This window comes from Thunnus albacares, chromosome 19 (assembly GCF_914725855.1).
Source record: "Thunnus albacares chromosome 19, fThuAlb1.1, whole genome shotgun sequence".
Taxonomy (NCBI): domain Eukaryota; kingdom Metazoa; phylum Chordata; class Actinopteri; order Scombriformes; family Scombridae; genus Thunnus; species Thunnus albacares.
The window spans coordinates 24,430,815-24,458,151 of NC_058124.1; the positions used below are offsets into that span (position 1 = coordinate 24,430,815).

At 35.7% G+C, this 27,337-nt stretch overlaps 5 protein-coding genes across 8 annotated transcripts in view; all 5 read right to left on the reverse strand.

Moving 5' to 3' along the window:
• The window catches only part of LOC122969381 (major histocompatibility complex class I-related gene protein-like), a 16,040-nt gene extending 7,245 nt beyond the window's left edge, over positions 1–8,795 (reverse strand). The window contains exon 1 of one of the 2 annotated variants that reach the window (XM_044335021.1): positions 8,724–8,795. In XM_044335021.1, coding sequence (XP_044190956.1) covers positions 8,724–8,772 — 49 coding nt within the window. In that variant the 5' untranslated portion in view covers positions 8,773–8,795. The remainder of the gene's footprint in view (positions 1–8,723) is intronic. The other variant, XM_044335022.1, reaches the window with a different exon arrangement.
• Positions 1–27,337, reverse strand: part of LOC122969366 — a 147,931-nt gene that overhangs the window by 14,972 nt on the left and 105,622 nt on the right. Inside the window, exon 9 of the mRNA XM_044334977.1 lies at positions 4,697–4,999. Within this exon, the coding sequence (XP_044190912.1) occupies positions 4,697–4,999 (303 nt within the window). The remainder of the gene's footprint in view (positions 1–4,696; positions 5,000–27,337) is intronic.
• LOC122969376 (major histocompatibility complex class I-related gene protein-like) overlaps positions 2,124–27,337 on the reverse strand; it is a 65,160-nt gene continuing 39,946 nt past the window's right edge. Inside the window, exons 7-8 of the mRNA XM_044335003.1 lie at positions 3,101–3,161; positions 2,124–2,484 (exon numbers count right to left, since the gene is read on the reverse strand). Of these exons, the coding sequence (XP_044190938.1) occupies positions 3,106–3,161 (56 nt within the window). The 3' untranslated portion in view covers positions 2,124–2,484; positions 3,101–3,105. The remainder of the gene's footprint in view (positions 2,485–3,100; positions 3,162–27,337) is intronic.
• Positions 9,155–27,337, reverse strand: part of LOC122969382 (major histocompatibility complex class I-related gene protein-like) — a 77,797-nt gene continuing 59,614 nt past the window's right edge. For all 3 annotated transcript variants that reach the window (XM_044335024.1, XM_044335025.1, XM_044335023.1), the window contains exon 7: positions 9,155–9,617. The gene's annotated coding sequence lies outside the window, so the exon portion shown is untranslated. The remainder of the gene's footprint in view (positions 9,618–27,337) is intronic.
• Positions 22,068–27,038, reverse strand: LOC122969383 (major histocompatibility complex class I-related gene protein-like). Its single transcript, XM_044335027.1, has 6 exons — positions 26,952–27,038; positions 26,016–26,282; positions 24,378–24,656; positions 23,879–24,175; positions 23,201–23,299; positions 22,068–22,260 (listed from the first exon to the last, which is right to left on the reverse strand). The coding sequence occupies exons 1-6, from the start codon at positions 26,998–27,000 to the stop codon at positions 22,211–22,213; spliced, it is 1,041 nt and encodes a 346-aa protein (XP_044190962.1). The 5' UTR covers positions 27,001–27,038; the 3' UTR covers positions 22,068–22,210.

Here is a 27,337-nt window from a genome sequence, read left to right on the forward strand (position 1 = left end):
AGGTATGTGCTTTGAGGTTTCAACTTAATTCTCGTTCTGGGAATAATTATATTATTATAACATATTATATCATATTAGGCCTAGATTATATTATACTGCAGTACAGAATCTATAATCTGAGTTTACAGCATGAGTAAACATTTGTTACAGTTTTATTTTTTATATTTAAATTCATTTCAATGAATGACACTGTTCAATAAAGTCAAAGGAAATAATCCGACACACAGCCAGATGTTAACAACATACAGAACATCAGTACTGTACAGAAACTGTTATTTCTGCAAAACCCCAAATATATTCAGCTTCAGTGACACCTGAACGGCATTATTGGTTAGATTCATAGATTAATCTTTCATGTTTCAGACCTGAATTAATCTCATTAATAGCTGCATTTCATTGGACATCTCAATAGTTTATGTAACAGATATGAGAGAGAGGTAAAAGTAGAGAATACAGTACTAGTCAGAAGTTTGGACACACTTTCTCATTCAAGAGAATGGGAAGACCTCTCACAAGTTTCACTTGTTAAAACCACAAAAAAATGAACTAGCAGTGAATAGAAATGTTTAAATCTGAGGTATGTTGATCTCTGCAGTAAATGTGCAGTATATGAATAGGGTGCAATTATATTTTAAAATATAAATATAACTGCTGAAATAGAAGTTACATAACTATTCAAAAAAGATTATTCAGTTACCTGGAGATACAACATGACAAAAGAGAAGCAACAACATGAAATCCTTCATCTTGATTTGATAAAAAACACTGTGATGGAAGAAAGACTGTTAACAGTGTGTACAGTCAAATGAAACGACCAATAGAAATTATAAATAGCTGTGCATCATGTGTTACCAGGAGGAGTAACTTCAATATCTGACTGGCTGATCAGATTCAACAGGAAAATGCAGGAAATGTGTTTTTTTGTTTTGTTATTTACAAGAACTTTAATAACATGTAGTGACATGAGCAGCTGTTTAAAGTCATATAAGACAATTTATTCAATGAGGCAGTTTAAAGTGTTTTATAACCCGACTGTGGGGGAGGAAGTGGTGATGGTGGAAATGCTCTAGCAGCTGTTTCTCTGTGGTGACCTCACAGCTGAGACATTTCAGAGTTATGTTGCTCTCTAGTGGTAAAATAGGGAAATACACACTCAGAGTCACAAGGTTCAGTGAAAATTTGTGATATGTATGTGTGTGTGTGTGTGTGTGTGTGTGTGTGTGTGTGTGTGTGTTTGCAGTAGTGTAAACCTTTTCTTTTATCTTCACACATTTTGAAAGCTGACATTTTTTTTTAAAGTAAGCTTCTGCTTTCCAGGTATCAGGAACAATCTTCACTAGAGTGTTTCCCAAAACTTTGAACTTTTGAGGTAAACACACGTATGATGTAACAGGACTCTTAAGCAGGTTTTCAGGAGAATTTTATTTATTAACTGAAGATAAATATAAACACTATTAGAACAAATAAGAACAAAAAAATGTTGCTGCTCCTCTAGACCAAATGAAGTTCACCAAAAAATCATGTTTTACATTCACCAATAAATAGATGATGGATTAACAACTCATAATTAATCATTATCATGTAGATGATGTAAAGACAAACTTTAACTGAAGTGAACACATTTAGCCAAAAACAGATCACATGACCTTAGAGAAGACGTATACTGTCATGTAGACAAATCAATGTTTCCATTTTTGCAATGTGAAATAAAGTACATCTATCAGTACCACAGATAAAACCCTCATTAATCCTTTAACATCAATACTCTGAACATTAACAATAATGTTACAATGACATCAACATTTATCATCTGCATGACAAATACAGGACATGTAAAGATGGCAAATGTATAAGATACAAATATAAGCTCTAAGAAGTGTTATTGCTTTAATATGCTAGTTTCAATGAAAGGAGGAGTATCTAAATATTCAAAAATGTATTTATGTTGTGTAAAACTGTGGAAACATTTACAAGTTTATGTTTAAAAAGAGTTACAGTTGTTACTTGGTGTGGAGGAGCAATGTGTGTTGGAAGACTAAAACATAACTTAGATATTTATACTTTGGTTAAAGTGAGAGAAGTTGAGATGCAGTGTTCAAACTGTAATCACAATGAAACAAAGAGAGAAACAAAAATTGTGTTTTTGCAATCGTGGCCTAGTGCAGAATCTTCATTAGTGATTCTAAAATGCAAACTGTCAAACTAATTGTTAGTGAAAGCATGAGTAGTTGAACATTTAAAGTTTTAGGTTTGACTCCAGCGTTAGAAGCAGAGGTTAAAGTGCTGCATGTCTCCCATCATCATCAAAGACAGTACATCACATGACTAACTGATATGAATTTGATATCTGAAGACAAAAGATGCCCCACTGGAGTAACGTTGTGGCTCTTTGGTGTCTGGTAGCTGCTGCAGTGATTCATCTCCACCAAAGGTTTGAGGAAACAGCTGGACAGCAGCATCAGTTCTCTCCAGATGTTGTTACTCCTGCAGTGGAGGATTCACATCAACATTAATGCTTCTATCAGCTCTCAGATAATCTTCACAGATATCATTCTTCACTGCATCCACTGACAACCTGAAACTCATAAATCTGATCTATGAATTCACACTTTAGTTTGATGTATCATGTGACTTTCTGATGGGTTCTGTGATGTCACATCTCAATATTCATTAAAACAAGTTTTGTTAATGAACATTTATGGTGCAAAATAGAATAAAATATTGAAGCCACAGCATCTTTATTTGAGTTCACTATTCTCCTCTAAATCTTTAACAAATAACAAAGTAACAAATAAAAAGGGACCTGGAATTATTAGTGGTCATATTATACAGTAAATATATGTTTGATTTTAGTCCAAAATATAAAAATTTAATCAGTATTACATTAAAACCTCAGTGTCAGCTGTTTCCTGTAACTATACTGGATCGCTTGACTGAGAAATTCTGTCAAATCAGACAAACAGTTTTTTAACAAAGACAGACTTTCAGTATATTTATGAGAGTTATTATATCAGTATACTGTAGCTAGTTTCAGGAGGAGCAACAGAGAGATTCTTCACACAGTATCTGCACAGTGTTGATGACATGATGAAATACTCACTGTGATCAGTTAAGAGCTGCATCTTTGACCTCAGAAATTTCAAAGGATGATGGGTCTGAAGCTATAAAAGAAAAACAAGATGTCAGTAATTCAATTCAAACGATTAACTGCATTTATCTGTACATAGAGAGAGAGAGAGAGATAAACTGAGAGAATACTCACAGTTTGCAGGCCTGAATCCTGAAATACAGATGAGAGATTATAACATTTCAAAATTTAAAATGTCAGAATTTATGAAAGCAAACAAAGAAAACACTAATAAATATTTTATAGAAACACTGTATTAATTTCACTGATTTCTGCTTTTCAAGCTACTGAACATCAGCCAGGTTACACTGTTATATGTTGTTAAAATGACTTGATGATGAGTAAAAGTATGTTTGTCTCTCACCATTATTTTTCCTCCTCCAGATGAAGACTCCAGTGATGCAGACTGCCAGGAGCAGCAGCAGTCCTACAACACCTCCAATAACAGGACCAGCAGGGAACTCTGAGAGAGAAACTGGAACCAAAGCAAAACACTCACAGTGCATCAAGGGCATGCCAATGCACTTCTGGTATTTTCACCTTTAGTAATGTATGATAATCATACATCATTATTGACGATCACGTTTCTTATTGTCATCCCCTTAAAACACAGGACTTTCCCCGTTGTGACACACAGACAGTTTGGGAATCCTGTGAGAGTTTTCTACTGAGGAAACTTATTATTGTCCAGGATGTGCAGAGTTGTTAATATGAGTGTAGCAGCTCAATTATACTGCCAAAAGCAGATGATGTCTCTTTCTAGGTGAAATTAATGTTACTGGACATGTTGATGTGATGGTTTAATTTGGCATCACAATAATTCATACAATGACCATCTGCAGGTGAAAACCACCTTAGTGCTTCAGACCTCTGTGTGTCCATCCTGTGTCTATGTTGTACCTGTTCCCTGTCTTTGTTGTATTACACCTTTTGTGTTTTTGTTATTGTAATACTAAAGCTTTGTTCTTTATGTTTTTCATCCTGTCATCTTTGAGTTGATCACCCTGTCCTCCCTGAAAGCTCTTGCTCTCTCCTGCATGGTCACATGTTTCCTCAGATCAGCAACAGTTCTAGTTTGTTCTTACTGTTTAATAAATCTTATTTTCACATACAAACAGTAGATTGTCTTGTGAGTAATCCCATGACAGTGCAATAAATAAAATACAAGTGAAGTAAAAATGTGGTCTAGCATTTTGCATGTTGTGTTTCTTTTTTCTGAAATTATGTTTTATGTTTAATTTGGTTAGATTTGTGACAGACCTGTGCTCCTAATCATTTGCTGGCACACCACTAGATTTGAACTGTTTTTTGTTGCATTCACTAAAGTAATTTTTAGTAGGTCATGTGCATAATGTAACAAGTAAGAAACAATATTTATTTGAATGAGCAGAACAGCAGTTTTGTTTGTTAACCCTGGACTTAACTAACCTTCAGCTCCAGAAAGTCAAGATTGTTTCAAACTCATTCAAATTGTAAAATCAGAGCTCAGGTTTAACATCTTCTAAATGTTCATGACAAATTACATGTATACATTAAATGAACATAGTAAAGTCAGTATTCCAGTCTTACCCCAGTTGGTTCTGATCACTGCTTTGTCCAGTTTGGTGACGATGTCGTTCTTTGCACCAGAGAGATAAAACACACATTCGTACCTCCTCCAGTCTTCAGGTGTGACTGATGAAAGGTTCAGGTCAACACTCATCTGGAAGGATCCATCATGGTTGGGGAGGATCTCTCCGTGTTCCACGTCCTCATAAAGCTCCTCTCCATCTTTCCTCCAGAACATCATGGCTCTGTGAGGGTGGAAACCTGTAGCGTGGCAGCTGACTGGAGAGGAGGGAGTCTTCTGGAGGAGAAACACTGAGGGAAGCTCTGAAGAGATAAATGGTGAGGGTTGAGGGAGGGAGGTTAGAAACAGAAGATGCATTTAAATATTGTTGTGTCCATGAAACTACATCAGGTCATGTGATTCTACCTGTTCTCAGCAGAGAGCTCTTCCCAAGGTCCAAATATCTCTTCATAAACTCAGGGCACTGCTGGGTGAGGAAGTAGTTCCACCTTTCATTGTTGGATCTATCTCTGTCCCACTTGTGTTTGGTGATGACAGCTTGTGGTTTTGGAGCGATCCATGTCAGTATCTTCAGGTCAAATGCTATGAAGTCTTCTCCATCATAACCAAACTGAACAAACCCATTAACCTCTCCAGTCTCATCATCCCATTCACAGCCAAACATCCTCTGGAAGATGTGGACACCTGAGAGAGAGACAGAGTGCAGAATGAGATCCCACAGAGGGTTACAGGTGGCTGGAGCCTATGTGAGGCTGCAGTTTAGAAAATGTCAAGGAACATGTGGAAGAGTCACCTCTTCATTGCAAGACCAACACACAGAAATACACAAACTGACATCAAAGGGTCAAACTTTCCAACCAAAACGTACTTGACCTGCAGTTTTTAAGCATCCAGATCAAACCAAACATGACAAGAAGGGCAACACACACACACACACACACACACACACACACACACACACACACGCACACACACACACACAGACACACGCACGCACACACACATACACACATGCACACACGCACACACTCACGCACACACACGCACACACACATGCACACCCATGCACACACGCATGCATACACACACGCACGCACACGCACACACGCACATGCACATGCACACACACACACACACACACACACACACACACACACACACACACACACCAAGAATCAAATGTAGAACCCTTTCGCTCAGTTTTTCAGTGAATTCAGCACATAGCTACCAGGGAAACTATATATAATATTAATATTGACGACCCATTTTGAAAGAGTCCCTCACATTACATGGCTGGTAATAGAGGGAGAGATATGAGGGAAGAATATATGCACATTTAGTAAACTGTGTTTGTGTTTGGACATGTAAACATGTGTGTTTATAATGCAACTATATCTGTTTGCTATTTGACAAAAAACACAACTTAACATTTTTACAGTATTTTTACTTACCTTCAGTTTGGTTCAGTTGCTGCTTCAAAATGTCAATTTGAGCTTTGTAGTAATATTGTCTTATCAAACACTCCTGAGTGTACCACTCCAAGTGTTGTGGATCATCTTCAAACATTTTTTTTGACCAGTCCTGTTTGCCTTCTGCTGTCTTACTGTTGGTGTCACAGTAACCTGTTGGAACTTCATCAACCAACCCAACAGCCACATAATCTGGGAAGTTTTTGACTCCAGAGGACGTTGTGAAGAAATACTTCAGCGAGTGTTTCCCTTTAAGAGAAAGAAGTTTTAAGGGTTTTTAAGTTCATTTTTTTATAATCATGCATTTATCTATACTTGTAAAAATAACATTTAATTACATTCAATATTTTGTCCAGCATGAAACCTCAGACACACAAAGTTAGTGATGAGCTGGTGATGAAAGTAGAACATCTACCAACCTAAGAGCCAGATATTATACTTGGAATGATTGAGACTAAACAAAAGCTAAAAGGAGAGTGAATATTGACCTTCCATTGGCCAGGCAGCCAAAAACACAACTCAAAACATAAATGAATGCTGGATATGTTAATAGGCAATTTTTGTTGGCACATTTGCCATAATGACTAAGACAGCTTTATTAAACTTACTGATCATCATTTTTTATAAGGTTAGTAATAACTACATATACATTCAAGTGTAAATCTAATCAAAATGTTAAATCTTCATATAAATATCTGTACACTGCTATGAGATTCCTGAAAGTGGAACAACATATGGTGAGCAAAGCATATGAATTACAACTATTTATCAGTGTTTTCTCTAATTTCCTTATTTTGCTTGAATAATGAAAAATATCTTAATCTGTAGAAATTTTGTTATTTTATTATGTTATTTAATTTGATTAATTACATTAAAAAAAACATTGTACAAAACTAATAAAATAATTTCAGAAATGTGACTTTGGTGAATAATGTTCAATAACATCAGTATCAAAAACCTCAAACCAAGAGGGAACAAAAGCAAATAAATCAGGCCTAGGTCAGTGATGATTACATGATAAAGAACTCATAATTGCAAAATAGTTTTCTGATGAATTCATATTAACCAGATACTTCCTCTCAATGATGAGGTAAATATCTTCAACATAATATAGCTATTAGTTATACATTTAATCCTACTATAGGAGATGCTACATTATTATGAGAACAAATTATTTGAAGAAAATATCTCTCCAGTTTTTTCTGCTCTTAATGCAATGTGCCTCCATACCAATCAATATAATTTATTGACTTTAATCAATAATTAATCAGCAGTGAACAGACATGTCAAAATCTGAGGTATGTTAAGCTCTGCAGTAAATGTACAGTTATATTTAAAAGAGATACTGCAATATGATAAATATTTGTGAAATTGTGCTTTACTACATGATGCTGGTACATTAAGCTGCAGTTAATAGTCTAAGTGAGAATCATTACACTTAATGAAAGACCAACATCGTCTGAAGCAGAAGGTCATACTCAAGTATCTCCTCTTGTGTCACATAGACTCCACACATGCAGTTATTAAAGTGTTAATACATTTTTTTAGACAGATTTGGAATATCTGTAGTTTTAAAATACACTGAAACGTGGACTAGCCCATGATTTACGCCTTGGCTTATAGTTTTCACATTATTATGTTATAAGTTAATGTTGTATTCCTGTCTTGCAACACTCTTGTAATCTACAGTACAGCACTGGCCATTAGAAGGTGTAAATGTAATGAGAATATTACTTTGAAATCACAGTTACAGTCACAAAGGTCTTCTTATGAAACATTAATTCACTGGTGTCATTCACTGTGTATTTAAAACAAATCCAGACACAAAATGTAAAGACTCCTTTATTAAAGTAATACTTGAGGTATGTGCTTTGAGGTTTCAACTTAATTCTTGTTCTGTGAATAATTATATTATTATAACATATTATATCATATTAGGCCTAGATTATATTATACTGCAGTACAGAATCTATAATCTGAGTTTACAGCATGAGTAAACATTTGTTACAGTTTTATTTTTTATATGTAAATTCATTTCAATGAATGACACTGTTCAATAAAGTCAAAGGAAATAATCCGACACAAAGCCAGATGTTAACAACATACAGAACATCAGTACTGTACAGAAACTGTTATTTCTGCAAAACCCCAAATATATTCAGCTTCAGTGACACCTGAACGGCATTATTGGTTAGATTCATAGATTAATTTAAGATGTTTCAGATCTGAATTAATCTCATTAATAGCTGCATTTCATTGGACATCTCAATAGTTTATGTAACAGATATGAGAGAGAAGTAAAAGTAGAGAATACAGTACTAGTCAGAAGTTTGGACACACTTTCTCATTCAAGAGAATGGGAAGACCTCTCACAAGTTACACTTGTTAAAAGCACAAAAAAATGAACTAGCAGTGAATAGACATGTTTAAATCTGAAGTATGTTGATCTCTGCAGTAAATGTGCAGTTTATGAATAGGGTGCAATTATATTTTAAAATATAAATATAACTGCTGAAATAGAAGTTACATAACTATTCAAAAAAGATTATTCAGTTACCTGGAGATGCAACATGGCAAAAGAGAAGCAACAACATGAAATCCTTCATCTTGCTTCAATACAGACATTAAAAAAACACTGTGATGGAAGAAAGACTGTTAACAGTGTGAACAGTCAAATGAAATGACCAATAGAAATTATAAATAGCTGTGCATCATGTGTTACCAGGAGGAGTAAATTCAATATCTGACTGGCTGATCAGATTCAACAGGAAAATGCAGGAAATGTTTTTTTTTGTTTTGTTATTTACAAGAAGTTTAATAACATGTAGTGACATGAGCAACTGTTTAAAGTCATATAAGACAATTTATTCAATGAGGCAGTTTAAAGTGTTTTATAACACGACTGTGGGGGAGGAAGTGGTGATGGTGGAAATGCTCTGGCAGCTGTTTCTCTGTGGTGACCTCACAGCTGAGACATGGAGGAGCAATGTGTGTTGGAAGACTAAAACATAACTCACAGATATTTATACTTTGATTAAAGTGGGAGAAGTTGGTATGCAGTGTTCAAACTGTAATCACAATGAAACAAAGAGAGAAACAAAAACTGTGTTTTTTCAATTGTGGCCTCGTGCAGAATCTTCATTAGTGATTCTAAAATGCAACTGTCAAACTAATTGTTAGTGAAAGCATGAGTAGTTGAACATTTAAAGTTTTAGGTTTGACTCCAGTGTTAGAAGCAGAGGTTAAAGTGCTGCATGTCTCCCATCATCATCAAAGACAGTACATCACATGACTAACTGATATGAATTTGATATCTGAAGACAAAAGATGCCCCACTGGAGTAACGTTGTGGCTCTTTGGTGTCTGGTAGCTGCTGCAGTGATTCATCTCCACCAAAGGTTTGAGGAAACAGCTGGACAGCAGCATCAGTTCTCTCCAGATGTTGTTACTCCTGCAGTGGAGGATTCACATCAACATTAATGCTTCTATCAGCTCTCAGATAATCTTCACAGATATCATTCTTCACTGCATCCACTGACGACCTGAAACTCATAAATCTGATCTATGAATTCACACTTTAGTTTGAACAGTGACAAACAACCTGCTAAACTCTCTTCTGTTTTTGATTTACTTTTTCCGTCCTCTTCATAGATTAGATTTATCTGACAGGTCACCTAGAAAGTGTGTCCAGATGTCATCCTTCCTCCTGTTGTTGGGCCCTTATTGACCCCACCTATACATAGTAGCGCTCTAAAGCTGAAATTATCAGATGATTAATTGATAAGTTGATTGACAGATAAATAATTGGACTCAACATCTTTGGGTTTTTGACTGTTGATCAGACAAAACAAGTAATCTGAATATGTTAACTTGGGCATCAAAGAATAATGATTGACATTTTTCACTATTTTCTGAAATTTAATTGTCAGACGGTCTCTATCTGGTCTTGAAGAGTCCCACTTATTACATAATTTGAAGCATCCCTCCTCAAGACCAGGACCACAAGATGGAGGACCTGTCAAAGAAACATCGGTCAGATGTGACATTGTTTCCCTGACCAACAGTGTTTCTGATTGGACAGCAAAACCAGCAACATGCACATCTGAAATCCTGCCAATCAAATCACATTGCTTTGTAGTGGACCTGTGCACATATTAGGAATAAAGATATGCATGTGTAAGTGTCAATATCCCCTTAATATTAGGTCTGGTTCAATTTTAGTTGTAAAACTTGTGAGTAGATGCCTTAAAGTGCTTTACTGATAAAAAAACAACCTGTGAATGACTCCTTACATGTGAAAAAGGGCTTAAGAATTCAAACTAAAAGTTATACCTGTTCCTGCCTGCTAAAGTTCTTTGTCTGTGCTTGTCTGCTGCTAAAGTTCAAAACACACCGAATCTGACACTTCAGACATGATGCAATTCCTCCCCTGAAGAGCTAATAATGTGTCTACCTGCAGATTGTCAGGTAATTGTTATATTTTATATTATCTTCATAATCTGTGGGGCTGGAGATGATCAGGTCTGGGTTTTTCTACCTCAGTGAGTTTCTCCTTTTATGCTGTGAAAGCTACACAGCTAATACACGCAATACAGTAGACATGGTCAATTGATCATGATGTGATACAGATGCACAAGCAACCAGACTAGTTTCTGCTGAAAGGCCTCACCCTACTGCATTAGTATTGTTTTGTGTATTTATGTTGTTACATTTGCTATGATGTAACCCCACAAAAACAAACAAAAGATTTTGTTCATTGTATTTGTGTCATCTCAGTCACCCATCTTTCCTTGGCAACAAGCAACCTGCTAAACGTGTTTCCATTTTTTATGTATTCTCACTTTCTTCCTCATAAATTAGATTTCTGTGTGATAGGTCACGTACAGATCTCTCTGGATTGCTGACATGCCAAAATGAGCAGAAATAGCATAAGTTTAAATTTCAGAGTAATTAAAATGAGAAATTTGAAAGTGTGTCCAGATGTCATCCTTCCTCCAGAGTTTTAATGAATGAAGTTTAAAATCTTCTACATTCAATTAATGTTAGATAATGTGGAATAATGTCACATAATAGTGCTTACCATTAATAATGTACTTTCAGGGCTCTACCCTCTAGCCCAGTGGTTCTCAACCTAGGGGTCAGGTGCCTCCAAAGGGTCACAAGATAAATCTTAGGGGTTGGGAGATACTTAATGGAAGAGGAAAGATGAAAAAACAAAGTTCTGATGCACAATTTTGTATTTATTTTTTGATCCTTTCTATAATGTTTGTTTTTTATGAGTTGTTGTACCTCTTTGTGCCTCATTTAAATGAATTTGAATGAAACCATCTAGAAGGGAAATCACTGTGCTGACAACTAATAGTTTTCTTTTTGAAATTTTGAAAGAGTCACAAGCCAAAAAGCCTGGGACTGCTGTAGACTACTGACCATGAGTAATTATTATTATTTCATCTGCACAACAGACTTTTTTCCTTTCTTTATAACATCTTTCAACATCTTTAAGTTGGAGCCACGTTCATGTATTCTGTGAGAATATTCATCTTACTCGAACAACAGTTGACAAACATATGTTTGAAATAATGAGGGAAAAAAAGAGGAATGTAATGATGACGAATGAATGTGACAGTCAACACAGGAAGTGATTTTGAGCATTTCTATTCAACATCTACTTGTGTATAGAAACCCAATGGAAAAGAATTACCTCATCTTTAAATTCATGCAGTTATTACCCATATTTATGTAAGATAAATGTATTTACAAATACATTATATGGGTGTTCTGAGTTCTGAATCACATACACACAAAATTATCCACATACCCAACTTATACAAAATACATTTCTTACATTTTATATAATCATGTTTAAACAATATTAAATATTAACTACTGTTTTTGTACCTACATCATCTTATAAAATATGTTTCAAATATTTCATTTGAGTAAACAGGTTATTTGTCCTTCTGATGGAAATGTTTCTGAAAGCATTTATGCCTCATTCAGCATTTTTCTTCTCTCAGTAACTTCACTCATCTTCAGCTACAGAGTTTTCTATTCAGCTATAATATGACAGTAATTTTACAAGAGAATTAAGAAACAAAAACAGAAGGTTCTTGTTTAACTAGAGGTGTAAATAGTCACAAAGCATTTACTGTTTTGTCGTCTGTGTAGCAAATCACTGTATGCAGGATGGTGTGTTTATTTCATTCAGGCTTCAGGATTCAGTTTCATGGAGACTTCAGAGCTGTTGTCAGGAGCTGTGAGGTCAGAAACACACTGTTAGTCCACTTATCCTATACTGAACTGCTCCTATCTTTTATGTATTGTAGGTACGTATATTCTGTTAAGATGTGTATGGGCAGTAATTCTGATGCCTGGAACTATAAACTATGTTTGGACACTGCCAAAATAAATTATTAATTATTATTTAGCAGTAGGACCAGGCTGCCAAGCTAAACACCAGCATTTCAAAGAAAAAACTCTTCAAATTGTAAATGCGCTTTGATAGTTGTCATTTTATCCATCTGTCTGAGGTAAACTGGACATTTCAATCAAGTCATTGCTTCCAGTGTTTCTGCCAAATATAAGAAAACGTACTAGATTCAGATCAGCTAACTGTTGTGTTTCTAAGTTGCTCCTGGCAGTGTCCTGAGGATAAAATTAAGCTTTTTTTAATCAACTTTTGTTAGATCAGATAAAACAGAATAAATGTTCTACTCACGACATGGAGAGTAGTTGGCTGAAAAAGAAAGAAAAGACAAATAATCAATATTATTTGTTACCATTTTCCCCCAATTGAATCTAATCCCCTCTGATAATAAATAATCCCTTTTACCTTTTTTCTCTCATATTTTGGTTACATGACTGTGGTTTGGAGCCTTACAGTATTTACTCTTGGCTGCTTCACATTTCGGTGTATTAACTGAATCTTTTGTAATCTGCATAAAAACATCAACTCAAAGTCTAAAGTCAAAGCACCTAAAACATTAAATGATACTGTAAAATATTTCAGTTTAAGTCTCACACTTTTCTTCTTTATGTAAACTGTGACTCCAAAAGCAGCAATGATGAAAACAGCCACCGCAGTGATGATGGGGATGGTCAGGTCAAGCGGCTTCTCTGCTGAATAAAAAAAACGACAAAAAGTCACAACCTGTACCAGTGAAGCAAGTCAGAACATAAGTACATCCATCCACCTGTTTATTCAGTTTATTAAGACTGATGAGCAGATCAGTTCCTGTCCATGAAAATGTCTGTGCATGTCTCTGAGTAACATCTGATTCCTGTCTTACCCCAGTTGGTTCTGATCACTGCTTTGTCCAGTTTTGTGATGATGTCATCGTTGACACCAGAGAGCCGAAACACACATTCGTACCTCCTCCAGTCTTCAGGTGTGACTGATGAAAGGTTCAGGTCAACACTCATCTGGAAGGATCCATCATGGTTGGGGAGGATCTCTCCGTGTTCCACGTCCTCATGAAGCTCCTCTCCATCTTTCCTCCAGAACATCTCGGCTCTGAGAGGGTAGAAACCTGTAGCGTGGCAGCTGACTGGCGAGGAGGGAGTCTTCTGGAGGAGAAACACTGAGGGAAGCTCTAGAGAGAGAAAGAGTCGAACCATATATTTAGTGAAATACAATACTTAGTCTTTCAAAAAATTATTATAGTTGTTATTATAATAATTATTAAAAGTTATTACAAATAATCATTGTCCCGATGTCTAAAGGATAAGCCTGGCAATTTTCTATATTTTTCTTATTGTCAACAAATCTCATGTGCAGAGCCAAACCAAAAATTAACTAATCCTACTAACAAGTATTGTCTGTATCCAAAGCCTGACATATCTTATTCCTCTGTGCTGTGGACCTCTGTTTTTGTCCAAAAACTATTAAAACACATCAGTGAGTCTCATCGCTGCACTGGGTGACATGTTCCTTCCTTACGAAGTGTTTGGGTACTATAGTTTGTTTAGAAACAGCTCCAATGACTGATAACAGCAATCATGTTTTCAGTCTAAGGAGAACAGTTCCTTGTAATGTGCCACTGAGCGTGTGCATGTGTGTACATTGTATAGAGAAGTGAGATAAAGAGAGAATAAAACATTCCATGTTGCTTCATATTCACTACACAACAAAAACAGAAGAGGCATGAAAATTGTCCATGAAACAACATTGAATATGAATCTACCTGTTCTCTGCTGAGAGCTTTTCCAAAAGTTCAGATACTTCTTGAGTTTCTCAGGGCAATGCTCTGTGACAAAGTTTTTCCAGTACTTATTTCTAGATTCATCTTTGTCCCACTCGTGTTTAGTGGTGACTGCTTGTGGTTTTGGAGCAATCCATGTCAGAGTCTTCAGGTCCAAAGATATGAAGTGTTCTCCATTATAACCGTACTGTTGATAACCATTAATCTCTCCAGTCTCATCATCCCATTCACATCCAGCCATCTGCTGGACAACATGGACACCTGAGAGAGAGACAGTAAATCATAGTGAACGCCCAGCAAGTCAACTATTAGTTGTTGAAACAAATATTGATTTACAACAATTTAACACATTTGCATGTCTGTTACAAGTTATTATATGTCAATATCCCCTCCAGTCAAAAATGTGTTGTCCTTTTTGTTCCTTCAGTTGGATGTTTGAGCTTCACTGTGCAGAATGATGTCTGTGCAGACATTAAATCTGAGTTTAAGCCGTGTACTTACGAGCATGATTTCTGACATCACAACTACTTTGGAGCTAAACATGGTTCAATATGCAACTTACACAAGTGGATATGTCTTATGTCCAGCAGGTAATCAATGACAAATATTTGCATAACTGATTTTTTGGCCACTTGTTTTAAGTAGTGAACACACTATTGACATATCATCATCTTTAAAATTGATATGTCGAATTTGTTAGCATTTGTTGCTTATTTCCACATCCAGCAGTTACAGAGCTACATTATCATTCATTTGGAGTCGTGTTTCTGTCCACCTGGTGAATGTAAGTCCAATATTCACTCTCTCTTAGCTCTGTTTTTGCTCTCTACCAACTACCAGGGAAATATCTGGCTTTTTAGCTGCTAAATGCTCCACTATGTTTACCAGCTAGTCTACAGCTAACTGTGTCTGTCTGTTGTTTGGTGCTGAGCAGGTAGTGTACAGTGGCTTTTTAGAGCTTTGGCTCTGAAAACAGCTGCCTGCTGCAGCCAAAAATAATGTTATGAGAGTGCTGAGAGTGAGCCAAAACAAGAAAGTTTTAGCCAGACAGCTAAACAATGAGCTGAAACTCTCTATAAAGTTCCATAAAGCCAAGGGGAGTTTCAGGGTCGCTGATAATTCTCTGTAGGTTCATCACTACCAGCCACGGCTCTGCCGTTACACACAGACATTTGATACAATGTTATTTTAAAAAAAAAATATTGATTATAGGCACTTTAACTAATTGATTCAACGTTTTTGTGGAAAAGCCATAGCAGACAAATTATTATTCAAAGTATAGTATTGCAACTTTGCCCCTCATGTCTGAGGGGCAAAGTTGCATCTAAATTACTCACACACATTAAGAGCTTTGACCCTTCACTGATGTTACTCTCTTTGCCTCTGTTGTTGCAGTTTGGCAGCATCCAGTCTGTCTCATTAATATGTGTGTTGAGTCCTGCTGTGTTCTTCAGTCAGGTGTGTAGATGAAGAGTAAACCTATATATCTACATCTGTTTGGTTGACATCATCTGATTGGTTTGACAGTAAAACAGGTAAAACATTTTAGCTGTGGTCTACCTCCAGTTCGATTGAGGCGATGCTTGAAAGTGTCAGTTTCTTCTTTGAAGACTTGGTGGTAATCCATACAGTTGAGTCTGTTTCTTTCCCAGCGTTGAGGATCTTCCCCGATTAATTTACTCATCCAGTCCTGTTTAAGTTCTGTTGTCTTGATGTTGCTGTCATAGTAAGCCACCTCAACTTCATTAAACACTGCAACAGCCTCAAAGTCTGGAAAGTTTGAGACTCCAGATGATGCAGTGAGGTAAAACTTCAAGGAGTGTTTCACTGTAGGACAAAGAGTTCAAGTTTTTAAACTCCATTTACTTTCTATATGGTTTCATTGTATGACTGGCTGTAAATTCCCTTATTTTATTTTATTTCAGTTCAGTCACTATAAGTAGAGAAGTCAGTGCATCTTACAATATATCAGCATTAGCTTATCCTGTGTCAAAATGTTTAGATTTAGATGTAGGCTATTTTAAAATTGAGGTGAATGCACTATGAATATTATATTATTATATATTATAACATATATATATATATATATATATATATATATATATATATATATATATATATATATATATATGTGGGATGTGCAGAAGGCCCAGTATTTGTATCTGTATTTGTTGAGGCAGCAAAATTATTTGTATTTCTATTTGTATTTGAATGAAAGTGGAAAAAATCCTGTTTTTGTTTTTATTACGCTTTTAATTTTAGAAAATTAAAGTGTTACAGTAAGTGTTCATAAATAAACTACCTTATGAAGGAGATCCCCACACTGGGTCTTGAACTGGAGTCTCCCAGATCATAGACGACTGTGCTGACTACTGAGCTAAAACTTTACTCATCACCTCATTGCAGACAGACCTCTAACTAACAAATATTTGTATGAAACAAATATTTGTAAAAAAAAAACCCATTATTTGTGCTTTGCTGAATAATGTATTTGTACCCCTAATATATATATATATATATATATATATATATATATATATATATATATATATATATATATATATACACAAACACACACACACACACATATATACATATATATATATATATACACACATATATATAACTCCCTTAAAACTCCATGCATACCATATTATTGTGTAATTAAAGATATACACATATATAATATTATATTACTGTTTTTCATCCATGACAACTCTTCCATAGCTGTGCACTTGAGAGAGGTAAGTTTGCCCGTTGTAAGATACTACAGTGTTGGACCAACATGCCTGCTACGAGCTAATTTTCAAAAGTATAGACCCATTTCTCAACTTGTTTTTATTCAAATTCATACAATTAAGTCGAAGACATAAACATAATAAATCCCTGGGCTGAAGCTTGGCTGCCAAACTCACATGCATAAAAAATATTTGTCACAGCAAAGGGCAAAAGCATTTAATTTTTATGAACTTTATCCATATATGTATATACTGATTCATACGAGGAAGTTACACCATAAGTTATGGGAAATTAAAGTCCAAATCCCCAATCGTTACTCTCTTGTTCCTCACTGTCTTGTTATGACATCTTGTCTATATTTAACTACCAGTAACAACCGATAAGTATTTTATATGCACGGATTCATACGAGGAAGTTACACCAGAAGATCCGAAATTAAATGACGGAAAGTTATACAAAGTTAAACGCAGGCTGTATTATAAAGTGTTACCAAACATGAATGCTGAAACAAAAGTTACACAACTGTTTAAATAAGATGATCCCATTACCTGGAAATACAGCATGGCAAAAGAGAGGCAACAACATGATCCCCTTCATCTTGCTTTGATAGCGACATTAAAAAACGAGGAAAGAGGAAAGACTGTCACTAATACGTACAGGCACCAGGCGGAGTAAATTCAATATTTGATTGGCTAATCAGATTCAACAGGAAAATGTAGGATTTGTGTGTGTGTGTATGTGTGTGTGTGTGTGTGTGTGTGTGTGTGTGTGTGTGTGTGTGTGTGTGTGTTTACGAGTTTGATAGCATGTAGTAAAATGAGCAACTGGTTAAAGTCGAGAATGAAATTGATCCTAAACTTATTTAAAGTTAAAGTGCCAAAATAAAAAACTGTAACAACTCAGCTCAAAAAAAATGCAATTTAAAAGACCAGTATGCAAAGCAAGGTAAGACAAGAGTGTAAATGTCACAATTCATACAATTTCTTTAAATTGGAGCCACACTCATTTAATCTGCTAGAATATTTATCTCACTGTAACAAAAGTTGATAAACATATGTTTGAAATAATGAGGACTTTATTATAAAAAAAAAAAACATTTTGAGCATTGCTATTCAACATCTACTTGTTTATAGAAATTCACCAAAGAGAAAGTACCTAATTTTTATACAAATATTTTAGAGAACATGGACAAAAGAGAAAAATGTAAAAATGCATGTAAATCACACACTCAAATTATACAAAATACATTTCTTACTTTTTATAATTGCTTTTATACAATATACATTAAATTTTAAGTTTTTCTATAATGTCGACGCTGTAAGCATGACAAATTCAATTCCATCCACCTCCTTATTGGTTTTGGGGGAGGAATTTATCATAATAACTTGACGAATAAAAGTCAAACTATCTGTACACACACACTTAAAATACGAAAAGATTACAAACAAAAAGCATTAAAATATTCATGAGTCAGTAACATTTTCTAAACAGAAGGCTTCATTTATCTACAGTGTTTTTAAAGTACTAATATGCGTTGTTTTTGTGCCAGTTTAATAAAATACATTTCCAATATTTCCTTCTAGTAAACAGTGTATTTATCTACACGCTCCGATGACTCATACAACATATTTTCTCTCTCTCAGTAATTCCACTCATCATCAGCTACAACATTTTCTTTTCAGCTATAATGTGACACAGCAGTTTTACAGCAACTAGAGGTGTAAATAGTTCACATCACAGCATTTACTGTTTCGTTGTCTCATGTGTAGCAACTCGCTATATGCAGGATGGTGTGTTTATTTCATTCAGGCTTCTGTGTTCAGTTTCATGGAGACTTCAGAGTTGTTGTCAGGAGCTGTGAGGTCAGAAACACACTGTTAGTCCACTTATGCTATACTGCTGCTATTTTTTATGTACTGTATGTATAGTACTGTGCAAAAGTTTAAGGCACTAAAAGTAAAGTGGGGATGCTTTCAAAAATAATGGAATAAATAGTTTTTATTTGTCAACTAGTCTAGCTATTAAATCAGCTTGCCATAGGGGCATTAACCCTGACATACACGTCTTTGATGGTGGGAGGAAACCCATGCAAACACAGGGAGAACATGCAAACTCCACCTGGGATGGCAGGGTTTGAACCCAGGATCTTCTTCCTGTGAGAAGTGCTAACCACTGAGTCATCATGCTACCTGTATTTAGACAGGCAGGTAGTTTTGGAGCCCTCTTAATGATAATTTTCCTTGTTTGGTTTGGGAAATATGTGCTGGTGCTTTTCCTTTGTGCCTTCATTTCCTTATAACTTGCATGTGATTACTTTAATTTTGTTCCTGCTGCTTCAGTAACTCTACTGCTAAACTTTAACAGGCTCTGTGCTGTTTTATTTCCCCTATAGAGGGCTCTAACAGACAGTTAAAAGATTAGAAAATGGGTCAAAAAACATCATTTGACTTTTTCCCAAATTTGACTCCTGAAGCTTTATTACACTTTATTCATGCTCGCTTCATTTATTTATTCTTTTACTTTCATGCTTCCACATCAATCATCTGACTGATTTTCTACTTTACCCACTCAGACTTTGTCAGACTTCCAATTGTCTTGTTGCTATCTACCTTTAAAACTTTTCCTCTGTCTGCTACTGCAACTGCTACATTGCAGAAAGATGTCCCACACATTTTTGAGTGGTTTTACTTTATAACAATGATTCTAAAATGAAATAAAGAATATTAGGCTACCAAACACAGAAGTTTTAATATGCTGAGTGTTGTTTGTGATTCCAGCAAAATACACAGAAATATACATGTTTTACACTCTTTTAAACCATTTTTTAAACCTACCTATTATGCAGTGTAACCAGAACATTGCCATCAAATGTATCTTTTTAATGATTTGAACACCAGAAAGGATTTTTTAAAGCCCCAATTTACTGGAGTGGTGGACATTGCAGTTTCACCTCAGCAAATAAAATTACCAGATAACAAAATACAATATACTGAAAATATTCTGTTGAGTTTTAAAATATTGATTATTGAAAGATTTGAACTTCATTTATCTACTATGCTTTTAAAGTACCATCATTTCTTTAATCATATGTCTTCATTATTTTATAGAAGTGTCACAGTTTTATCACAAAGTAAATGCTTAATCATCCCTTGATGTAACAGTTTCTGAAAGTGAAAAAGCTACTTTTTAGTGGGATATCAACTTTTAGCTAAGATTTATTTAAAGCTTAACATTGAAAAGTGAGTCAGGGAACAACTGGGTCTCTTTTTTTATAATTTAAGGTGTTGTTATAACTGAAGATAGGAATAGTTCATCACAGCATTTACTGTTTTGCCAACCCATTTGAAGTAATTCACAACATGCAAAGTGTGTCTGTCAGTCAGGTTTCCGTTTCATTTTCCTGCATTCAGCCCTGAAAAAGTATGTGATGTCATGTTTCTGATGCAGGTAATAAATATCTGTAGACTGTAGACAGCAGGTGAGAGCAATGCTACTGTTTGTTAGTGATAGTCTGGTACTAAAAACGGTGATGAAACACACTAGAATAATAATATAATAACTTTTGTATTTCCAAACACAGTGCTACAGTGTTTCATTTGACCAATTGAGCACATCTGCCTGGTCAAGTTTAACAAAGGTGAACTCTGACATGTGAATCTGCCAGGCAAGGCCTCTATTATTGAAAAGCAAAAGCAGAAAAAAAAAAACAGCACAAAAGGAGTGAAACAGCAGGGTATCAGATTTTGACAATCATTTATGTAATCAACAATGTTTGCATGTTGAGAAACCAAACAGAGACATTGTGCCAATAAAAAAACAATAAAATAACAGACAGTATTGAGAAAATTTGGAAAGATAAGATGATCAAAATTATTAAATCCATTTCAAAATATGGATTACAAGCTTACATTATAAACGTATAAAAGTACAAATATCTCTCTATATAAAGCGAGGAATCTGTCTGTCTGTATTTATGTATATATGTATGTATGTTTGTGAGTTTGTCCTTCACATATCTTGAGAACAGTTCCACCGTGAAAGACTTAGTGCTTGATGTCTCAGGCACGTTCAGAAATATATAAAAAATACCTCAGAAACAATGTTGTTTTTACAAAGATTTGCTTCGTCAACTGCCTGTGAAGTCAACTAGCGTAAATATGGACAGCATGACTCTGCCATTGCAACCCACACTGTAGTCGGAGGTGGGATTACATCTGTAGTGATAATGACTTGATAAACGTTTAAAAGACTGAAACTCTACCATTGAACTGTGTAACGTAATTGTGAATGAAACTTGGCATGTACATTCAAGACTTAGTGTTGGATGTCTCAGGTACGTTCAGAAATATGTAAAAATACCTCATAAACAACGTTGCTTCTGCTCATTCTTCTGCACATGGATTCAACATGTAGAAATACGGACAGCGCCACTCTGCCATTGCAACCCACATTGTGGTTCGAGATGGGATTACATCCGCAGTGATGAGAACTACCATAGAGAATGAATTTAAACACACACTTCAAGTCTCAGGCAGGTTTTGATCGGGCTTTACAGTTCAGCTCAACTCAAAATAGTAGTGTCCAGATATTCTGCTTGTGAGATGTTTAGGGAGCATCGGTAAATTGTAGTGTCTACCAATAGTCTGCATAAGAGGCGTTTAGGGGAGCGGCACAACTCTCTCTAGGTATTGAGAAATTGGCCCATTCCGAACAGGCACATTTTGAACGGGCACTAGTAAAATATAAATGTATATTTTCAGGCAGACATAGATACTATGTGAAAACTTCAGTCTCCATGATATAATGAGGCATAAAACACAATCACAAAAACACACATTTGATTGATTGATTGATTGATTTAGATCTACAATATCACATTTTGGAATATATTGGTAACCAGACTTAATTTATCTACTATGCTTTCAATGTACTATCATCATCATCAGTTAAAGATAAGTTAAAGCTAGAATATGACACAGAAGTTTAACACTGAATTAGGAAACAATTTGTATTTTGTGTACACAAGTGGGCAGCTTTGGTTAACTGGAAGTGTGAATAACAGTCTTTCATTTTTCTTCGTCCCACATGAAGTCTCTCACTGTGCTCAGGCTTCTGGATTCAGTTGCTCAGAGAGCTCAGTGATGTTGTTAGTAGCTGAAAGGTCAGAAACACACTGTTAGATCATTTATCCTGCACTGAACTGCCTTTTATTTTTGCCCAACATCTGACGTCTCATCCAGAACCAAGTGAAACATTTGCATCTGTCAGAATCAGACTCATGAACTTGAATGTGACATTTGCAACCTGCAGCATCCAACCCCATGAGCTTCAGACTAAAAAGCAGCAGAATAACGTTATCTGTCTTTTACTTCTGCAAAGAGGTCGATGCCAACATTACATCACTAGATATTGTTGCTATGCCTGTCAAGCTTTGAATTTTAGCATGGCACATAGGCAGTTTATAAGGATGATAGTGGCAGATTTTGTAACAATGATGATTGATTTCAGACAGAAGTAGAAAAAAGTATTTTTAACTGGTGATCATTGACTTTGCAGGCTGAAATGATAAGTTGCTAACACATTTTATCAGCTATAGCTGGTAAGCCAATTAATTTTATGAGTTTGTTGAAAAGTCCATGTCAGACTGACTTGGTTTTGGAGATAGAGGGTATTTATATTTACAATTGATGGCTTCATACATGATATCATGCTAAAAGACTGAGTATAAAGCAACATTTCTTTGACATAAATACAGCATCCTCACCAGTTTCCATCAAACTCAGAGACAAGTGTTTTAAATCATGTATGTAAATTTAGTTTGACCCATAGTCAGAATGGTCAAAATTATTAAAATAAGACCCGGGTTGGAAAATACCAGAATTTTCCTTTAAATTGTTACTTGCTATTACTATGTTTTGCCCTTCTACTCTTTGACTATTACATTTCTCTATCATCATTAAACTAGTCTCACTGTTGATAGCTTCAGACTATTAACTATTGTTTTTTCTTTATAATCTGGTTAAAAGCACCAACTCAAAGTCAATCTAAGCACACAAAACATTTAATAAGAGCTCTTTCAGTTTAGGTCTCTCACCTTTCTTCTTTTTGTAAAACATAAATCCAGCAGCAGCTATGAGGATGACAGCAAGAGCAACCACTGCAATGATGGGGATGGTCATATCTGTAAGTATCTCTGTTAAGCAAAAAACAAAGAAAAGATGACTAGAAGCAGGTTAAAACTGTTGTACATCTATCCATCTATTTATTAAGACTATATGTGTCATAATTATATTAATAAAACAGACAAAGAAACACAATTGACAATTAAATAGACAAAGAAACTATGCTTTAGGATAAGAGCAACTACAAACAAGTTAACAAACAAACTGTCAGCAAACTAGAACCAGAAGTAAGGACAAAAAACTAAAACTAAACTAAAATCACGTTTGCAGACTTCAACTTCAACTTGAAACACAAATTTGAACCACTGACAAATTGACAGCACTGACTTTTGAGAGAACAGAGAGTGGGAGTTTCCAAAATGAGGAAGCTAAAAAAAGGCAGTTTGCAGTCGTGAGACAGGAGTCTACAGTACAAAACTTTGTAATTAATTTATCATCAGAAGTATCTAGCTGACTCGCTAACTGGCAGTTTAGGCTATTTGTCCAATCCAGCACCAAAAAGGAGAGAAAAACAAGCATGAACTGAAGGAATACTAAAGTAAACTAATTTTTTTTTTTCTCACATGTGTAACATTTGATTCCAGTCTCACCCCAATTGGTCCTGATCACAGCTTTGTCCAGTTTGGTAATGATGTCGTCCTTTAGACCAGAGAGTTGAAACACACATTCATACTTCTTCCAGTCATCAGGTGACACTGATGAAACGTTCAGGTCAACACTCATCTGGAAGGATCCATCATGGTTGGGGAGGATCTCTCCACGTTCCTCATGAAGCTCCTCTCCATCTTTCCTCCAGAACATATCGGCTCTGTGAGGGTAGAAACCAGTAGCGAAGCAGCTGACTGGAGAGGAGGGAGTCTTCCGGAGGAGAAACACTGAGGGAAGGTCTGGAGAGTGAGAGAGAGAGCACGACAGACAGATAAGAGAGAAAGACATAAACTGAACATCACAGACACATTATAGTTCATTATAAGCAATAATTCTCTACATGTTGGTTCATTTGGATTACAATGTTACTGCACATTATCAACAGACGAGCATATAAATATAATTGTGTCCATGAAACTACATCAGATCATGTGATTCTACCTGTTCTCAGCAGAGAGCTCTTCCCATAGTCCTGACTCATTTTCAGCCCCTGAGGGCACATATTGGTGAGGACGTTCTTAACGAAGATTGATCGAGCTTTTTCACGATCCCACTTGTGCTGGATGATGACAGCTTGTGGTTTTGAAGCGATCCATGTCAGTGTCTTGAGGTCAAATGATAAGAAGTCTTCTCCATCATAACCAATCTGAGCGAAACCAATAACCTCTTCAGTTTCATCATCCCATTCACAGCCAGCCATAACCTGTAAAATGTGGACATCTGAGAGAGAGACAGAGACACAGACTGCAGTAAACCAGAGTGAGATCTCAGCACAGTCAGCTATCATCAGTTGATATCACATCTTCACCACAGCGACACACTGATCCACACACACCAAAACAGAAGATCTACACCTTCTGCTGTTATTGGCTGGATGGAAACCACTCACAGCCAATCATCATCTGGACAGTGTGGACAACTCAGAGAGAGACAGAGAGGCAGAGACTGCTGGGAAACAGAGTCCATTTCCTGTCTTTACCACAGAGACACACTGCCTCCACTGAGACCAACACAGTTTATCTACACTGTTGAAGGTGGTGTGGCTTCATGTTAGCTGCAGGAAAACACACGCACACACACACACACACACACACACACACACACACACACACTGAGGTGGAGTCTTGACTAATACCAGATTAAAACTGATCCTGGACTGAACATTACATCCACCAAAAACCTGCAGCCAGTGGATCAGTCCAACAATATCCTCTTTCTATGAGAAACTACAGACTAGACTGTCCTGAAGCCTCTCCAGCAGCTTCCACTGAAGGAGAGTTTTATTCAGGATTAGTCACTAGACTCAATAGCATGTGTTACTACTCATGGATATTATAATTGCTAACCTTAGTTTAATAATAGGCAGCCATGGTTTTTGAAGGATATTTAACATAAGTCAAGGGATATTGGGGCTTTGTACAAAGATGAATTGTGCAGTATGTTCTGTTAGTCAGAGAAACAAACCTAATTTTGAGTTAAACTGACAACAGATCTTTTGTGCGACAATTTAAACACATGAACTAACTTGGTGGTAAAGGTATAAGAGCCATAATATACTCCATGGTTTCTTGATACAGAAAACACTGGTCATGGCATTTTTTTACTTCCACTTTTATCTTCTTGTTTTGTCATTGTGCATTATCACTTACATAATATCTGTTATTTACCATGATGGAAACATTGCAATAGTGCAGCACAGCAATTCAATTCAATTTTATTTATATAGTGCCAAATCACAACAAAAGTCATCTCAGGGCACTTTTCCCATAGAGCAGGTCAAGTACTCTTTAATTTACAAAGACCCAACAATTCCCCCATGAGCAAACACTTGGCGACAGCGGCAAGGAAAAACTCCCCTTTAATGGAAAGAATCCTTAATCAGAACTTTCTTGCCCTTCAGTTGGGGTGGTGGGGATGGTTTTGCAGATGGGGTGAGAGAAATTATCTATATTGTCATTATGATGTATTGAGTTGCTTAACATGTATTCTACTAGTGTATTCAAGTGAACTGTTGTTCACCAAGCTGCACAAAACAATAAAGAAACATTAAGAAGTAAAAAAAAAAATATATATATATACCTCCAGTTTGGTTGAAGTACTGCTCCAAAGTGACAAGGTCAGTTTTTAGAGTCACATGGAGAGACACACAGATCTGAGTGTAAAACTCCAACTGCTGAGGATGATCTTTGATTATTTTTTCCACCCAGTCCTGTTTGGGTTCTGCTCTCTTGCTGTTGCTGTCATAGCAAGCCGTCTGAACTTCATCAACCACAGCAACAGCCACAAACTCTGGGAAGGTTTGGAGTCCAGATGATTCAGTCAGCAAATATGTCTCGGAGTGTTTCACTGTAGGACAAAAAAAGTTTTAAATAACAATTTTTCATGAATATTTTTCATATATGATTCTATGAGCACAACAGACTTTAAACCTTTATTTATACATTAATAGATAAATAATTAGAGTAGGTTGACGTAGCATAAATACTCTGTAACAGCAATGTTCTGTTTGAAAGACACATACAAACACAACAGAAAAACAAACAGAATCAGGATTAGGTAGAGCAGGTATGGGAAGGACTTTGTGGATGGTTCTGAAGTATTTTGATCTTTATGTGGTGTTGCAGATTACTCCAAGTGACTGGCAATGTAATTGTTAAAGCTTGCAATTCTTTTATTTACAATTATTTGTCAGTAAATGCAGTTTCTGGCAGTAGACTGTGTGTTAGAAGTCATAATAATAATAATAATAATAATAATAATAATAATAATAATAATAATAATAATAATAATAATAATTGTTTATTTATGTAGCTCTTGTTGCTACAGTATTGCAATATCTATTGATTACAGCACTGTTGCACAGGACGATAAAAACCAATAACAACTGGCAGTGAATAGACATGTTAAAATCTGAGGTACGTTAAGCTGTGCAGTAAATGTTATTAGAAATAGATACAGAGATATGAATGTTGAAATAGAAGTTGCACAACTGTTTAAAAAAGATTATTCCGTTACCTGGAGATACAACATGGCAAAAGAGAAGCAACAACACGAAATCCTTCATCTTGCTTTGATACAGATGTTAGAAAAACACTTGAGGATGGAGGAAAGACTGTCAAGAGTGTGTACAGTCAAATGAAATGACCAATAGAAATTATAAACAGCTGTGCATCATGTGTTACCAGGAGAAGTCAATTCATTATCTGACTGGCTGATCAGATTCAACAGGAAAATGCAGTAAATGTGTGTGTGTGCGTGTGTGTATGTGTTTTACCAGAAGTTTAATAGCATGTAGTAACATGAGCAGCTGTTTAATGTTGAGAATAATATTGATCCTAAAATCAGCAAACATTAATTACAGTGATACAATTAAGAAAGTGTTACAACAGCTCAAAGAAAAT

What these genes read in the sequence shown, in the direction of transcription:
- LOC122969383 (XM_044335027.1), bottom strand. Translation starts at nt 27,000, where the DNA reads ATGAAGGATTTCGTGTTGTTGCTTCTCTTTTGCCATGTTGTATCTCCA. An exon ending in GAGCTCTCTGCTGAGAACAG is followed by an intron (nt 24,176 to 24,377) that starts GTAGAATCACAT and finishes CTCACTCTCCAG; the next exon opens with ACCTTCCCTCAGTGTTTCTC. An exon ending in GTTTTACAAAAAGAAGAAAG is followed by an intron (nt 22,261 to 23,200) that starts GTGAGAGACCTA and finishes CTGACCTTTCAG; the next exon opens with CTACTAACAACATCACTGAG.